The following is an 18,629-nucleotide window of genomic DNA, read 5'->3' on the forward strand; positions in this document are numbered from 1 at the left end:
TCAAACTTGTTCGGGATTTTAACCTTTGCTACAATAAAGGCTTTTTAAATGTTTTTTTTTGTGTGTTTTTTTAAATATTTTTTGGGGGCTTTTTCTGCCTTTATTGATAAGATAGTAGGCTGACAGGAAATGGGAAGAGAGATGGGGGGGTGACACACAGCAAAGGTCGTCAGGATCGGGAGTCAAACCCGCGACTAGCTGTCAAGCTGGATTACCAGCGTATGTGGCAAGCGCCTGGACCGCAAGGCCAGCGGGCGCCCCGGCTTTTTAAATGTTTGAGTGCTCAGATCTATGCTTCGTTTTTCCAGAAATAAACTACTTCTATCCACTTAAACCTATAATAACCTACAATAGCAGGTCTAAAGCTTACAACGCAACACAACAAACAATATATCAAGATAATAATAATACTGGATGAGATAGAAATAAAGTTAAAAGTACAGGTAACACAGCAGTATAATTAACCTAAAACTTAGGACAGGTATAATATACAATATTTTTGAGCGGCGCAACCGCTCCTATAAGAGGGTTTAGGACCCATCCGTGGTGAAAGTTTCCGTCGTGAAAATGTGTCTTTCACTGTGACGCCATGCTGTGGAAAACACGCCCATAGGCTAATCTTTGCAGGACGTGCTGTGATTGGCTAGCGAGACACATGATGAAATTAACTTCAAACTTCGCAGACGCGCTGTGATTGGCTAGCGAGACGCATGATGAAATTAATAATAATGTAAAAAGTGTAAGCGCGTCACTTCGCAGGACGTACTGTGATTGGCTAGCGAGACGCATGATGAAATTAATAACTCATAAATAGCACTGCTCACTTCACACTGGGTGTGATTTTTATTATATTATATTACCAAGAAGCAGAAGGCACACATACAGTATAGGCTACATGAAAAACACCTGCCTAGTGCACGTGTCTATGTGCATGTGAGCAGCAGCTCTGTGTAATTAGCAAACCAGATAAATGACACAAAAAGTCTTGAGGAAAGCAGTGAGCATGACTGATCCTGTTCCACGGGTATGAAAACATATGATGATGAAAGTATCTTCCTGGGTTCCTTTCAACTCTCCAGCCCGTCTCATACATATAGAATGTTGTTAGCGTCGGGTCGGGTCCATATTAACCCATCCAATCCGGGAACACATCCGTGTCATTTTAGATTTCGTTGGCTATTCAAAACATAATCAGATCTACTAGCTCATAGCGCGGCACCGACTGCTTGAGCTTGTAGATCTGATTTTTAAGCGAACATTTGTAACGCAAATCTTTGCTTCATGGGGCTCCCTGGAACAACACATTTTGAGATGGGGGTCCACGGCCAACTACATTATCTAAAAATCCTATCAGTATGTTGCTAAATCAGTGGTGCTCCAACTTTTCCATGTCAAGGACCCCCAAAATGATATGCATTTGGTCACGGACCCCCCCCCCCCCCCATCTCAAAATATGTTGTTCCAGGGACCCCTAAACTCTCGTTTATTAAAAAAAAGCAAAATTACCGGTAGATCCACCATCCAAACAGCCTGACTCATCAGACTTGCATGTCTTTATAAAGTGACATGTTAATGGAATTCACAATAAGGACTTTTCAAATCGAACAGCTTCTGAGTGGGTAAGCTATTTTTTGAATTAAAGCTCTCAGCTGCTTTGACTGTGAATGTCTTTGCTGATGTGACATTGTATTGTTTAGGTCCATTACTTGGCCAAGCACTTGGATTTACATACGTACCCAACGGCAAAATGCATAGATTTGAGTACTTGCAGGCATTAAACCAGTTAGAAACACCCCCAATATCATAGGGATTTAAGGACAAACTAATTTCACAACAGAAACAAATGTTTGTTAGGCCAAGTGCCAATCTGTGATTTGTGAAACAGTGTGAAAGGAGTGTTGTGTTTCCTTAAACACAGTTATGGCACCATACACAGAATGATGTAGGTATTATCATTCTAAACCCATGTTCTTGCTGTAATACGTACAGCCAACCAGTTGAAGAAAGTGCATATTGATGCTTTTTGACTTTATGAAATATCTGAGATCATTAGGGTTTCATGGAAGACGCTTCTTAACACGTACAGTATTCTATTGCTAGTTTGACCAATTCTAATACTCTTTAATCTTTAAAAAGAATGACTTTCTCGTGGCGACTGAGAATTGTAATCCATGATATCTGCATAATATGACTCAACCTGGCTCTGATCGTCATCGTCACATTCAAAGTGAAATGTCAGGGGGTAATTGCGTCAGTTTTCGTATGATCCGTTGGGGAGCGAGCTCTCATTGACATGCATCCTCAGTGAGCCCTGACAAGATAACAGGATGTAAGGCCTGGCCTCTTACATCAGCTTTTTGTCCTCCACGGAAACTGATGCCATCAGAGATGTTGGACTGGAACTCGGCTATGGTGTAGTACTCTGCTTCCACAGCAGGGGGCTCTGGTGGCTTGGGTAAATGGAATCCCTGTCGACAGAATCAGAGGAGAAGCGGTTGTCAGCTCCGAGCATCACTGTGATTCAGTGTTAGGTTCATCCACCAAAACTATGGTGAAAAATGTTCCTTTACTCACTGACGAAGACTAGATAAAAAGCTAAATAAAAACTAAGCCTAAAACTATGACTAAATATACTGACAATTTTGTCAACAAATAAAAACTAGACTAAAATGTTAGGGAGGGACTAGTGGAGAAGTCATTTTCTGCTTGGTTGCAGGTGTGGCGCACTCCAAAAATAGTTGATCTACAAGCTCACAACGCGTTGCAGACGCGTTGTGAGCTTGTAGATCAGCTATTTTTGGCACACAGCTAAGTATAAAACAGGCATTATGACGCCATCGCGGCCCGCCAGAATACATTTTAGTCGACTAAATCAACTATGCAATTTAGTCAAGTAAAACTAGACTAAAACTATGACATTTATGTCAAAATGACTAAAACTAAACAGAATTTTATTCAAAAGAATATGACTAATATGTCAAAATGAACACTGCTGTGATTAAATTGTTGAGAAACGTCTTAAAATGAAATGTAATGGAAGACAGTGCAAGACATCACGTAGTTCATGGCTGTGTGTGGCTGATGATCATCATTAAACCTAAAAGTACTGAAACGTACTATTCCGATACATGTGTGTCTTACCAAGTGAGTTTCTCTCCTTGGAGGAGGTTTTTGTCTGAGGTTTGGAGATCCTGTTAGAAAGAAATAAAGAGTTACAAATTCAACAAGAATGCAATTTTGTCTGCCTTACCAATAGGTCTGGTGACAGCTAAATTCAATGTAGTGGCTAAAGAGGCAGCGAGAATGGCTACTAACAAACCTACGCCTCAAGTTTTGAAAACGAATAATTTCACCGTCCCAATATGAAGGGTTCTGCAAGCAGTGCTAGCGGCTTCTACATTCGACTTTTGTCTGTTTGAATGTATGAGTATGGCATAATCAGCTGCAACTGATTGCAACACAAAGCTGCAACTAATTACACTAATTTAAGAGGGAGAAAGAGAGACAGCAGCAGCCTGCCGTTCTGATCTTTAATTAGCAGTACTTGTATGTGCTTAGGCTACTGGGTGTGACAATTTTTAATGTGGATGAATTGTTTCCAGCCACTTTTAGCCGATTCTTTGAATTTAGATGTCTCCCGACATATCGGTAGGCAGAGATCTCTGATCGCTTGGCTATGTGAGACAACTAGACAACAAACAATGGCAAAGCTGCATTTTAGTGAAAACCAAGTCAAGTGCACACACACACCCAAACACTTCCCCATGTTAGTCTGCGGTTAATAAAGAAACCACTAGAACCAACCAACCAGAATTAGTGAGAGCAACCTTTTGTTATTTCCCAAAGCCACAAAATATACCTCCAACCCAATAGCTTACCTATGGCATCAAAGCCTAAACAAGAGAAGAACAACAATATTGTAATCTCTAGTCATATGATATAATGTTTGCATATTATGTCTGCCTTTTGTAACATAGGCATTCTCAGAGTTAAAGGGACAGTAGACAACATTCAGCCACTAGTTATCCAACTTTTACAACCCTTCTGTTGCATAAGGTTTGCTATTTCCCCACCGGGTCTATGAGGAAGCAATAATGTGATTTGTAACCTTGCAACGTAGTAACGCGATGGTTGCCTCACAATAATATGTTTAGGGGAAAAAATACCTTACACAATGAAAACATGATAAGCATGATAATGCCGGCTGTCAGCTTATGTCTTACAGAGGTAAACAAAAGTATAATTCTGGAGCTTCAGTTACATTTATTTTGGGGGGGAAGCAGTACATTGATTCCAAACATTTTTAATAGATCTGCAGGTGTTTTATTTTATTTGAATTATTCGTTTTCATAAACATGTTATCTATATATCCTTTAAATTAACACAGGATTTATACGGTGTATAATTATGTAGAACTGTATTAAAGGACCACTTCACCCATTTTCAACCTTATCTTCATAATACTTAGTTCTCCCTAATGCTCATTATAAGATGGCACAATTTAAAAATAGCAGATATACGAGCTCATAGCGCGGCACCGAGTGCCGCGCTATGAGCTTGTAGATCTGCTATTTTTGAAAAATCGTGAAATGTTTAGCAAATCTTTGAATATATATATTTTTAAAGCATTTTAAAAAAAACTAAAATCTTTGCTTCTGGCGGGTCCCTGGCTGGAACTAAATATTTTGAGATGGGGGTCCGCGGCCAAATACATATCATTTTGGAGGTCCTTGGAAAAAAGTTGCAGCACTCACTGATATAGAAACAACAACTTTTTTTTTTCAGAAAACGGTTAGGATTTAGAAGACGTTTCGTAGAACCAGGTCTCAGGTCCTAAACGGGGTTAACAACAGCTCCATAAAGTTGCACCACACGGGGTTAAACATCAACACTCACCGATCTCCACTCTGTGCGGTGCCACGCGGGCCACGGCGGGCGAACCCGGCTCCGCCCCCCCCGCCCCCGCCGCTCTCCCTTTGCTGTCCTGCAGGGCGGCGCTGGCGCCCACCAGCACGCACAGCGGACTGTTGGTGCCGTGGCCCGAGCCGGCGCTCAGCCGGCGGCCCGTCTCGGCGTTCAGGTCGGAGCTGCAGGGCATGGGCAGGCTGATCTCGCTCTTGGAGATGTGGCGCTCCGGCGTGGTGGAGGAGGAGGCAGCGGTGACGGTGGTGGTGGTGGCGGTGGCGTTTGCGGCCTCCCCTCCCCCACCACCGCCGTCGGCCTGGATGTCCTTCTCGCCGGCGGACTTCTTCTGCAGCAGGTTGCTGATCTCCATGATGTTGCCGATGATCTCCACGGGGCCCGTCAGCGTCTTCTTGCGCGGCGAGGAGAAGTCCTCCTTCACCTTCTTCAGGTAGGAGGCGGGCGCCCAGCCTTCGGTCCCTAAGTACCTGCACAAAGTGGCAAGTGGTGGGGGGAAAAAGTACTCGATTGCTTTACTTAAGGTAAAAGTATCAATACTGCGATGTAGACTCTTGTTACAAGTAAAAGTCTGGAATTCAAAATTTACTTGAGTAAAAGTACAAAAGTATTGGTATCAAAATGTACTTAAAGTACCAAAAGTAAAAGTACTTGCAGAATGTCCCATTTCAAGTTTTCAAATGTATGAAAATCTCTTGAAAATAGCAGATCTACAAGCTCACAATGCGTCGCATCGCGACGCATTGTGGGCTTGTAGATCGGCTATTTTCAAATTTGCCGAAATGTATACAGAGCTGTAATGTTTAATGTAGGTTTTGGAATATTAATCAAAATCTACAAAGTAACTAGTAACTAAAGGTTTTCAAATACATGTAGTGGAGTAAAAGTACAACATTTGGATCCGAGATGTAGTGGAGTAGAAATAAAAATATTGGAAATTGGAAATACTCAAAGTAAAAATATCTCAAAATTGTACTTAAGTACAGTACTTAAGTAAATGTACTTAATTACTTTCCACCACTGGTCATCCTCACCTTCTTACACAGGGAAGTCAGAGAGTTATCGTAAAGCTGACTTCAAAGCAGCGTTGTAATGCGTTGTTGTGACTGTGAGCTTGTAGATATGCTATTTTCATGTTTGCCTATTTTTGCCGAATGCTCAGAATAGAGATGCTGGGGTTATAGTTGTTCAAATGTGTTCCAGCTTTCAGCTTTATAACTCTGGAAGTGTAAATATGGACCCGTAAGCGTGCGGATTTAGCTGTTCATCATGTTGTGCCTTATTGTTAGTTTTATTTGCTGTTATGTAACAGTAGATTGGCACACGTCGACTGGCATACACACACACACAATCATAAACATCCTGCACGGGCCTTTTAGACTGCAAGAATAACTAATACGCAGTTACAACAATATCGTAATTGCACTGTGGAAGAGATGGCCTGGGGCTGATAAACAGAATGTAACATATAAGCACACACAACCTGATTGCTTTGCTTTTTATCACTCATTATAACGGTTAATGAGTCATCATAAAGGCTTTGTGAAACAAAAACAGAGTTCCAGATGTATGTGAGTCATGCTGGGTGGTGGGCCGTCTTCTGCACTGGAGGAGGAAGTCTTTTTTTACTTAGGTAAAAGTATCAATACCACTATATAAAAATACTCTGTTGCATGTAAAAGGCCTGCATGATTCATGATATGAGTAAAAGTACAAAGTTATTGGCATAAAAATATACTCACAGTATCAATGTAAAATATATTACCTTTTTATTTATTTATTCTGTGAGCTTGTAGATCAGCTATTCTAAAATAGGGCTTAAGTGGTTCATGTATGCTTTGTAATAATTATCTAAATCTGCAAAGTAACTTAAGTTCACAAATAATAAGTAAAACGTAAGTTTTCAAATAATTGTAGTGGAGACAAAGTACAATATTTGCCTCTGAGATGTACGTAGTAGAGTAGAAGTTTAACACATTGACATACTCAAGTAAAGTCAAAACAATTGCCTCAAAAAAAGTACAGTACTTGAGTAAATGTACTTTTTTTCTGCTTGTAGGGTTCAGTTTATTCCTACTTTGCTGGTGTCTCATTCCCACTGTGGCCACCAGGAGTCTCCATAATAACAAACAAACAGAGAGACAGAACTGGACTGGACTGGACTGTCCAAAATGGCCCACTAAGAAAAGCATGACTCACACATCCATGGAGACATATTATATTATCATATTTTGAACACAGGCCTTTTACTTGTAACAGAGTATTTTTATGTCGTGGTATTGCTATTTTTACTTAACGTAAAATATCTGAGTACTTCTTCCACCACTGTGTGTGTGTGTGTGTGTGTGTGTGTGTGTGTGTGTGTGTGTGTGTGTGTGTGTGTGCACGCACGCGCACGCACGCACGCACACACACACACATACAACAGATGTAACAAGGTAGCATGTGCTAATCATCAGCCGTGCCTCGGGGGCCATGAGGAAACTATACAACTGGCAGGAAATGCATGTTTGCAAACACATACAAACAAAACCGCTAATGCACAGCGCGCACATTAATATCAACAAATACATGTGTGCGTGCATACAGGTGTATGCTACACACACACACACACACACACACACACACACACACACACAGGGACAGCAGGGAAACGACGCAAAGCTGTGTTAATGGCTTAATTTCTGTACAATTAGGCCCAGATGAGTGCTAGCGGCCCACTACTGCCTTGATCACCGGTTCTAAAAATAGACAGAAAACCCAGCAACGCTCTGTGGAGCCATTCACTTTGAAAGCAGATGGTCACAATGAACACTTTACTACATTTGGAAGCGTTTCAGTTCAGCCGTTTAGCTGCTGCAACCTATCGGCCCACATTCACTTCAAGGTGAACGATGAGCTCTCTCTGCTTTCCCTTCGCAAACGGGGCTGGCTGAGGCACTGAGTACTGATCAGTGTGGGTCAATTATGACCAGAACCACCCGTGAAGATCTACAAGCTCACAGCACATTGTGATGTGACGCGTTGTGAGCTTGTAGATGGGCTATTTTCAATGTATTTGTATTTTTTTAACCCATTTAATCCGGGAACGCATCTGTGCCATTTTAGATTTCTTTGGCTATTAAAAAATAGCAGATATACAAGCTCATAGCACGGCATCGAGTGCTATGAGCTTGTAGATCTGCTATTTTTTGAAAAATCTGAACATTTGTGCAAATCTTTAAATATATAGTTTTTAAAGCGAACAGAGCAACGATTTGAGTTCCAAATGTTTGCTTTAAAAATATATATATATTCAAAGATTTGCACACATTTTCACAAATGCTCAAAGCGCGGCACTCGGTGCCGCGCTTTGTATATATATATATTATATTGTATATATATAGCTTGTATATCTGCTACTTTTGAATAGCCAAATAAATCTAAAATGACAGAGATGCGTTCCCAGATTGAATGGGTTAATACATTCTGAATTTGTGGTTCCCAGAACCCAGTTAGTACCACTGGCGGGAGCAGGGTCCAAATTAGGTTCTGAGAACCGTATTCTGAACCCGAGCCGTAGCGTATAGAAACAAATCCAAAACCTGTGAAATATTTGTTTTGACTTTAACACAGCACAACACAGTTCACTTAAGTTCTTCTAGTGGAAAAGAGCCAGAAGATGAACCTCACCTATAGCTGAGAGTCAGTATGGGTCACTTAGAGATGTTCCTCACCTGATGTACCACCAGCCCTCCAGGTTCTTCTGGATGACCTCCACGGTGACCCCTTTCTCAAAAGTGACCTCGTCCTTCCCTTGGCTGGCGTACGACTGAACCGTCATGTACTTCTCCTCTAGAGGGGGCAAAGAGAGAGAGAGAGAGAGAGATTTAGATATATATGTATATATATTTTTTTACATGGCATCAGTTAAATCATACATGGGCAACTGGCGGCCCGGGGGCCACATGTGGCGGCCCCCCCACCTTCACTTAATGCGGCCCGCAGGTTAACATCGGAATACTGATATATTATTGATTTCAGCTGTTACAATTCCAAACATGCAAAAATGAACCACTTTAATGACTTCAGTCTACATTATAGTAGTTTTAATGACTAACTAACCCTAGTATAAAAATTCTACTGTCTTTTTTTTTGTCCAATGTATTTGTATTTAAGTTCAAAGAGTTAACACAAGTATAACTGAATGCTTTTGAAATGAAATAAAACATAAACTTTTCAGGATTCCAATTCAAAAATAGCAAAAATAGAGGTACAAGCTCAAACCGCGCCGCAAGCTCATAGCGCGGCACCGAGTTATGAGCTTGTAGATCTGCTATTTTTCAAAAATCTTGGAACATTAGTGAACATTTTTAACACAAATCCTTGCTTGTGGGGGGCTCCCTGGCACATACAACATATTTTCAGATGGGGGTCCGCGGCCAAATATTTTACAATTTGGGGGTCCTTGACGTGAAAACGTTTGAGAATCACTGCTTTAGTCCATTTGTTTCTACTATACAGTAGAGAGAGAGAGAGAGAGAGAGAGAGAGAGAGAGAGAGAGAGAGAGAGAGAGAGAGAGAGAGAGAGAGAGAGAGAGAGAGAGAGAGAGACACACACACACACAGGGAGAGACACAGGGAGTCAACATGAACCCAGTGTTGTCATCAAACAAGCTAACCTCCAGAGGAATCCATGGCAGTATAAATGTGCGGTAAGGCCAGAGGCACAGCGGGAAAGGGAGAAGATGACGTACAGTAAGTGTGACCTACTTAAAAGGCTTTCTCCATACCAACGCGCAACCCAACCTACTTCCATATACTTATCGCCCCTCGTCCTAAAATAACAACAGACCGTTACGTCAAACTGACTGACCCTTAAAAGAATCACAACCACTTTGTTTCACCGTGTGTAGTATATAAGCCAGTGGTTCCCAAAGTGAGGTCCGGGGAACCCTCAGGGGTCCTCGAGGGACTTTGTTAATACAGCGTAAGAATCATTTTAACCACTTTAACCCTCTATACAGTACGTCAGCTATTTGAAGATAGCTGTGGTGGAAAAAGTGCAATTTTTTTTTACTTAAAAGTATCAATACTGCAATGTAGAAATACACTGTTACAATAAGAAGTCCCATATTCAAAATGTACATGAGTGGAAAAGTACAAAAGTATTGGCATCAAAATGTACTTAAAGTACCAAAAGTAAAAGTACTCATTATGCAGAATTTCAAGTTTTCAAATGTATAAAAAATCTTTTGAAAATAGCAGATCTACAAGCTCACAATGCGTCACAATGTGACGCATTAGTGAGCTTGTAGATCTGCTATTTTCAAATAGCCGAAATGTATATACTGTAGGGCTGAAGTGGTTAATGTATGTAGTGGAGTAGCCCTGAAACATGACTGTCATACCATGACAGTCATGGTGCCGAGTCCCCCTGGTCTAAAGTTGTGTTCGTTTTTTTCACATTGCCATCTGTCACATAAACATAAACGTTCAAATTTCAAATATAAAGTGCTTACCACCGAGCCACGGATGTTACAAGGCGATGCGGACCACGATGAGTACCCGTATCTCCCGTATTGTTCAATAAAAAGCATTTTAATCCCATCGCCGGCCATTTTCTTTTTTTTTAAATTTTGGTTTTGTAATGTATCAGAGTGCAATACACCTCCCAACCATTAGTGTCGCATGGTTGAAAGTATCGGAGACAATTTGGAGAAAATGGCCGGCGATGGGATTAAAATGCTTTTTATTTAACAATACGGGAGATACGAGTACTCATCGCGGTCCGCATCGCCTTGTAACATCCGTGGCTCGGTGGTAAGCACTTTACATTTGAAATCTGAAGGTTTATGTTTATGTGAGAGATGGCAATGTGAAAAAATCGAACACAACTTTAGACCAGGGGGACTCGGCACCATGACGCTTGTATACAAGCGTCATGTGAACCATGGCTAGTAGTGGAGTAGAAGTAAAAGTACTGAAAACTGGAAATACTAAAAATACCTTCAAATTGTACTTATGTACAGTATTTGAGTAAATGTACTTGGTTACTTTACACCACTGCCAGTGTCCAATAATACGGACAATACACTGTCTGCTTCAAATAACTTTTTTTTTCTTTTCTTTTTATAATTTTTATCCCACGATTTTGAAAACCATATTTTTTCACCCAGTGCCAATGGCCTATGTAATCCTGGGCGCTACTCTCCCTCTGCCAGCCTAGGGAGAGCCCAAGTTGAAGCTCAAGTTGAACCCAAGTCCCAAGCCCAAGTTGAACCTTCAATGCATGAGGAGCAAGCAGGCCACTTCTTATCACCCGACAGGGGGAGGTTCCCTGGTTAGACGTAGCGTGTGGAAGGAACACGTTATTCCAACCAGTTCCTTTCCCCTCCATCAGGCGCCCTGGCTGACCGGGGGAGGCAGTATAGTGACCAGGATTACTGCATGTTTTGTGAGGGTATTAACTACCGTAGGAGACACGGGGAGAACATGCAAACTCCACACAGAAAGGCCCTTTCACCAACCCCACCTAGGGTATGGGCACTGATGAGGCGGAGGAGAGAACACGCCCCCAGCGCCCGCAGCGTCCCCGGCGGGAATTGAACCCAGGACCTTCTAGCTGTGAGGCGACAGCACTACCGACTGCGCCACCGTGCCCCTTCAAATAACTATTGACATTGTCAACCATTAAAGTGTCCTACCCTGACACCACAGTGGACATTTCTCAATGGAAGAGTAGAGGAGGACCACCTCCAATCAACTGCAGCTGTGTTAGTTAGTTATAGTATTAACATGCTCTACCAATGATACAGACTGGTTAAAATAACATTTTATTCATGAATCCATTCAATCCGGGGACGCATACTACAAATGTCTTCTAAATCCTAACAGTTTTCTGAAAACCTTATGTTGCTATAATATCAGTGGTTCTCAAACTTTTTCACCCAAAATTATATGTATTTGCCCCCATCTCAAAATATTTTGTTCCAGGGACCCCCAGAAGCAAAGATTTGAGTTACAAACGTTCGCTTTAAAAATATATATATTTTAATGATTATTCAAAAAATAGCAGATCTACTCGGTGCCGCGCTATGAGCTTGTAGATCTGCTATTTTTTAACAGCCAAAGTATAAAATAGCGGCTATAGCTAAACATCTAAAATGACACAGCTGCGTTCCCGGATCGAATGGGTTACAAAAACTAATACCGGACTGCAGCTTTAACTTTCAAGGTGTAAAAATAGAAGGGTGTTTGAGAGTTAAACACAGACAGTGAGTATTATTCATGCTCTTTGAAGCAGCCAGTCCAGGACTTGGTGTGTGTGGAGTCTTAGCAGGGAGCTAAAGGAGATAAGATACCTTCAGGGAGATATTTCTTCACCGATACCTAACATGCCCTCTACTAACTGTCATACAGTAACCCACGAAGACCGGGAACGCATCTGTGTAACCACTTTAACCATTATTTTAGACTTTGGGCTATTCAAAAATAGCAGATCTACAAGCTCATAGCACGGCACCGAGTGCCGCGCTATGAGCTCGTAGATCTGCTATTTCACTTTTTAATTCGTTAAAATGTGTGCATTTTTAACACAAATCTTTGCTTCTGGTGGGGGTCCCTGGAACAACATATTTTGAGATGGGGGTCCGCAGCAAAATACAAATCATTTTGTACATTATGTTTTAATTTGTAGAATCCCCCAGAAGCAAAGATTTGAGTTACAAATGTTTGCTTTTAGAATATATATATTCAAAGATTTGCAAAACATTTCATGATTTTTCAAAAAATAAATAGCAGATATACAGTACAAGCTCATAGCGCGGCACTCTGTGCCGCGAAGTGGTTAAATTCTAAAATGACAGAGCCTTTCCCAGGTCTTAGTGGGTTAATGCGGCTCATATGCATTTTCTTTAGCCGTGATAAGGAGAGCATTCACAGTGCTTCCCTATAGGGTGGAATGAAGTGATGGCTGATTTGATAGGAGAGCGGACAAGAGGACCAAACAAAGGCCTGTCAGATAGCTCATTCCAGGCTGTCAAAGCAGGGTGTGTGTGTGTGATGGGAAATCAGCTGTGGGGGGGAAACGGCGCTTGTAGCTTGTAGCATGAAAGTGCAAAATAAAAGGCTAGCTGACAGATTGATGACCTATTTTTTGGCATCTGATCTCACTCTGTAATGACTAGTTTATAGCAAGGTGACACTCAAAAGCAGTGGTGTAAAGTAACTAAGTACATTTACACGTGCAAGTACTGTACTTACTGGAGCATTTCCAATTTTCTGTACTTTTACTTCTACTCCACTACTCAAAGGCAAATATTGTACTTTTACTCCACGACAATTATTTGAAAACTTACTAGTTACTTCGTAGATTTTGATTATTATTAGAAAACATACAGTAACCGCTTCAGCCCTACATTTGAAAATAGCCGATCTACAAGCTCACAATGCATCGCGATGCGACGCATTGTGAGCTTGTAGATCGGCTATTTTCAAACGTTAATTCTGCATAATGAGTACTTTCGACTTGTGGTACTTTAAGTACATTTTGATGCCATACTTTTGTACTTTTACTCAAGTATATTTTGAATTCCGGACTTTTACTTGTAACAGAGTGTTTCTACATTGCAGTATTGATACTTTTACTTAAAAAATAAGTAAGAAATGTGGGTACTTTTTCCACCACTGCTCAAAAGCATGCAACCTCCTCTTTAATTCCCAAGACATAACAGTGGATTATGTGAAAGGGATCGGTGGAAAAAAAGGGATTGTTTTGTAGAGGTGATGAGAGTAGATGAGAGGTGAGGTAAAGTTGAGCGGGACAGTTACATAACGTAACCCTGGGTGGGTTCGGGAAGTGAATCTAGATTTTGGGGAGTTGGATTTCCAAAAAGGAAAAAATGCAGGTTAGGATGGGGTTAGGATTAGGATTAGGCATTTAGAGGTTAGGTTTAGGGGTCAGGGACAGAGTTATGCCTGATTTATACTCAGTCATTGTCATGCACCAAAAATAGCAGATCTGCTATTCTTGGAATTAGGTTAAAAAGGAGTTAAAAATGACCCCACATTTTTTTTTAAATAGCATTCATAAAATTGCGATGTTAAAATGTTGATGTCCCTCACGAGCAGGATACAATCAAGTGTTAGCGATAATGCAACCACATCCGACATGTGAGAGAGTGAGCGTTTGGCAGATGCACTTCAACGGAGAGTGTTTATATAACGCCGCTTTGAAACGGCGCACGGACGGACACGTGCGCACGAGCAATTACTCTAAACATTCTTTACGATCTAGGTGTCGACGGAACGGCGGGAATCTTTTGTGTATATGTGTACGCACGGAAGTGCTATATGTGTCAGCGCGTTCACATATCTGTCAGAGAGAGAAAGAGGTTTGTTTTGTGTGTGTGTGTGTGTGTGTGTGTGTGTGTGTGTGTGTGTGTGTGTGTGTGTGTGTGTGTGTGTGTGTGTGTGTTTGCGTGTGTGTGTTTGGTTTGTGTACATGTGGGCTTGTGCTGTACACATACATTTGTCTTTGGCTAGCGGAAGCGTATTGTACGCGTTCCAGCATGTCTGTGTGATTGGCCCAGCTGTCACACAGCAGACACGGAGCAGTGAGTTGAGTGGGCGGTCAGCAGCACACACACACACACACACACACACACACACACACACATCAGATTAGGGAATGTTGTGGAAGTGATGGGAACAGTGAGGAAGGATGCTCTCTGGTCTACACAAAGGGGGAAACAGCTCCTATTGAACACAACAGGCAGTTTTATTCTGCTTTAACCCATTTAGACCTGAGGCAAATGCCTTCTAAATCCTAACAGTTTTCTGAAACACTTCTGTTGCTATAAAATCAGTGGTTCTCAAACCTTTTTCGTGTCAAGGACCACCCAAAATGATACGTGTTTGGCCGCGGACCTCAATAATCTCAAAATATTTAGTTCCAGGGACCCCCCAGAAGAAGCACAGATTTGAGTTACAAATGTTCGTTTTAAAAATATATATATTCAAAGATTTGCACACATTTTCATGATTTTTTCAAAAATAGCAGATATACAAGCTCATAGCGCGGCACTCGGTGCCGCGCTATGAGCTTGTATATCTGCTATTTTTGAATAGCCGAAGTACAGTATAAAATAATGGACAAGCTCACAACACGACCACGGTGCCGCGCGTTGTGAGCTATAAATGAACACACGTGAGCGGGAAGGCAAAGCACGGACGCACGACGCACACTATAGCAGCAGCCTGTCGCTTTGGTCTTTATTTAGCAGTATTTGCTTACTTCAACACCAGTGTGTGTGCTTTGCTCATCAAAGTGACGCGGTTCACCAGCCTATTGAATTAAATAATGAACAAGGGATTCAACATTGTTCCTCTGGTTCATACATAGGTCAAAGAACTCATCAAAGGCACCGCTTACTTACGATTTTGGGCTGTTATGACATGCCCAGAATTAGGGATGCTAGGGTTCATATGGCTAGCAATAACCAGTGGTGTAAAGAAACTAAGTACATTTACTCAAGTACTGTACTTAAGTACAATTTTGAGTACAACTTTTACTTTACTGGAGTATTTGAAAACTTTAGTTACTAGTTACTTTGCAGATATAAATTATTATATTATAAAACATACATTAACCACTTTAGCCCTGTTTTATATATAGGCTATTTTCAAACATTTTAGTACTTTTACTTTTGGTACTTTAAGTATATTTTGATAATAACATACTAATAATTCAGTACTTTTACTCAAGTAACATTTTGAACACTTTTACTTGTAAGTGAGTATTTCTACATTGCAGTATTGATACTTTTACTTCAGTGGAAATTGTGAGTACTATTTCCACCACTGGCAATAACATATCGTTGCTGTTTGTGTTTTTTTTTTCGAAAAATAATGCCCTACTTCCAGGGGGTCCTCAGCTAAATTTGTTGTCAATACAGCGTCACAATCATTTTAACCACTTTATCCATATTTTATACTTTGGCTATTCAAAAATAGCAGATATACAAGTTCACAGCATGTCACTTTGTGCCACGCTGCGAGCTTATACGTCTGCTATTTTTGAAATGTTTTGAAAAATATCAAAAATGGTTGGAAACATTAAAGGTTTAATGACATTCACTTTTACACCACATTCAAAGTCTTTGTCCTGGTCCTTCAAAAGTGTACAAAAAGTTTTAAGTGAAAATTCCATTCCAGTGATCCATGGCAGGTGTTTTTCTCTCACATTTCTAAAGCCTTTTCAACTGCAATGAAAAAATAAATCTTTGCCTGCGGGTGTCGCTGGTGAGGGATTTTGCCTGTCAATCATCGCCTCTGCTCCGCCCCCCCCAAAGGAAAGGATAGGGGAGGGGAGGGGCGAGGAGGAGAGTGGGCGGGATTAATCGACTGTGACCTCATTGTCGAAGGGCCAAGCTCAGATTACTTTTCAGCCTAATTATTCAGAAAACCCCAGACCACAGAAAATCCACTGAATGTTCTAAGTTCAGGTTTTTTGGGTGTAATTGAGGTCATAAAACCCCAAATAAAACATTGAAAATAAAAAAAGTGAAAATGAATGTCATGATACCTTTAAACATTTTAACACAAATCTTCTCTTCTGGGGGTCCCTGGAACACATATATCAATTTGGGGGTCCTTGACAAGAAAAAAGTTTGAGAACCACTCCTCTAGACGAATCGGCCCATAGGTGCCATGGGCGCACACAAGTGTTGACAAGAGAATCTGTTGGTTTTGTCGCAGTCGACACCGTCGACAGCCTTTTACTGTCAGCGGTCAATTACTGCCATCAGAAAACGAGGAGTCAACTAAATGCAACCTCACATAACAATAATAATGCGCTCCGTAATGTAACTTGAGTGCTACAGTATACGCGAGCTGCTGTTTATTGACAAAACCTTGCGTCACACCTCCATTTTCTTCACGGAGTGCTGCGTTAACGCCCAATGAAATGTGTGTCAGCAAATGGGCAGCAGATCAAACAAGTGCTTTTTTCCCCTACCATTAGCCAATTATCATCTCCGGAGTCATAAATTCTGGATGATCTCTTCATCGCTCTTGTCCTTTTGCCACCACAGCTAAATCACAACGCATCTCAACAGCGCACAGAGAGCTGTTCAATCTTCACTCAGTCCATTCTTATCTCGGCCTCAGTAATGCATTAGCTGCCTCACATTCAAACGCCAAAACCACTTCAACTCCATATACTTTAGCTGGCCGGGGGTCCCCCCCCCCCCCGGGCTCTATACTATAGGTCTACTAGAATGTCCTACTACACAAATATCTCCTAACTGGAAAGCAGCACAAACAAGATCAGCACCCAAGTCCTGACGTCACTCCCACTTAACACTGTCCTGTCGATGTTCAGGTGTGTGACAGCGTCGTTTATGATATATATTAACCCTTTAAGACCTGAGGCGATTCTTTAAAAAAAATCTAAATCCTAACAGTTTTTGGAAAAAAAAAATAGCAGATCTACAAGTTCATAGCGCGGCACTCGGTGCCGCGCTATGAGCTTGTATATCTGCTATTTTTGAATAGCCAAAGACATCCAAAGTGACACAGATGCGTTCCAGGTATTAATGGGTTAATAGTCTTGTTCCCACTCTGCAAGATCCTTTCAATCACCTGAGGACCTTCATCGGGATCATAATATACAGTAGACAGTAGACAGGACGGGGTACGACGGTACGTGATCAAACATAGAAGGAAAGACTGAGAGAGAGAGAGGCCTAAGTGTAGGAAACTTAAGTGTTCCAGAGAGTGAGAGAAAATACGATTTGGGGAGAGCATGAAAGAGTCCGAAAAAGCAAAAAAAAAGAGAAAAAACGTGACTTCAGTCAGCAGTCAGTGGCTTTCACGGTGGGTTTATTTTGTATGATGGAAACAGTGCTACTGGTCCAGGAGCAGTTAGGTCGCATGCAGCGTTGCCAGTTATCTTCCCCTGCCAGTTGAAACTCCACTCTCCTCTCAGTCAGTCTCCTTGACTCTCTCGGTGACCCTAAAAGTATGGCTATAAAGATATGGCACCACGCTGTATCCACCAAATGAATCATGCCAGTCACACACAACTGCATGTGCGTTCTCTCTGCAGAAGTCAAGTCACAATGCTGTGGATAGGCTCGGCAGGGGAATGGTAAAAACACGCACAGGAGGCGCAGGGGAGTCCTAAAACACACTAATAACCCACTGGGCAAGCAGGGCACAGTACCCACTTAGTCCTTAATCATTAAAATGCTCCAAGCAGCATATTAGGTTGCCTTTCAATCAAACAGTTCTCTCGTACTTGCTTAACCACTTAAGCCCTATTTTATACTTTAAAAAAATAGCAAACATAGCCGGTCTATAAGCTCTGCTATTTTTGGAAAGTGGTGAACATGCTTGACATGAGACCAGAAGATAACTAGATGTATGCCCAATGTGTATGCACGCAGTAGCAAATATAAGCATCATTTATGCCTTTGGATAATAACATTTGGATTAAAAGAATTAGGCGAATTTGACTGTTATTTGTTTTCCTCCCTTTTGTACTCTACTGTGTGGCTTGTAATGTTGCTTGTTTTTTATGTACGGTTGGAAATTAGCATTCTTGCTAAATCCGGTGTATTTACGTGACATCATGTATTGTTCATTAATAAGCTGTCCCAGGCAAATTAAAAAATTATAAAGTAAAGTAAAGGATATCTAAATATACCAACAGTATGACAAGGGGA

The 18,629-nt window shown here is 41.3% G+C and overlaps 1 protein-coding gene across 3 annotated transcripts in view; it reads right to left on the minus strand.

The window, feature by feature from the left end:
• Positions 1-18,629, minus strand: part of sh3pxd2aa (SH3 and PX domains 2Aa) — a 201,753-nt gene that overhangs the window by 12,282 nt on the left and 170,842 nt on the right. For all 3 annotated transcript variants that reach the window (XM_080419673.1, XM_080419672.1, XM_080419674.1), the window contains 4 exons: positions 8,637-8,754; positions 4,897-5,390; positions 3,142-3,191; positions 2,349-2,468 (listed from right to left, as the gene is read on the minus strand). In XM_080419673.1, the coding sequence (XP_080275799.1) occupies positions 2,349-2,468; positions 3,142-3,191; positions 4,897-5,390; positions 8,637-8,754 (782 nt within the window). The remainder of the gene's footprint in view (positions 1-2,348; positions 2,469-3,141; positions 3,192-4,896; positions 5,391-8,636; positions 8,755-18,629) is intronic.

The sequence above is a fragment of the Gymnoscopelus braueri genome, assembly GCF_963280865.1.
Source record: "Gymnoscopelus braueri genome assembly, chromosome: 2".
NCBI classification, from domain to species: Eukaryota; Metazoa; Chordata; class Actinopteri; order Myctophiformes; family Myctophidae; genus Gymnoscopelus; species Gymnoscopelus braueri.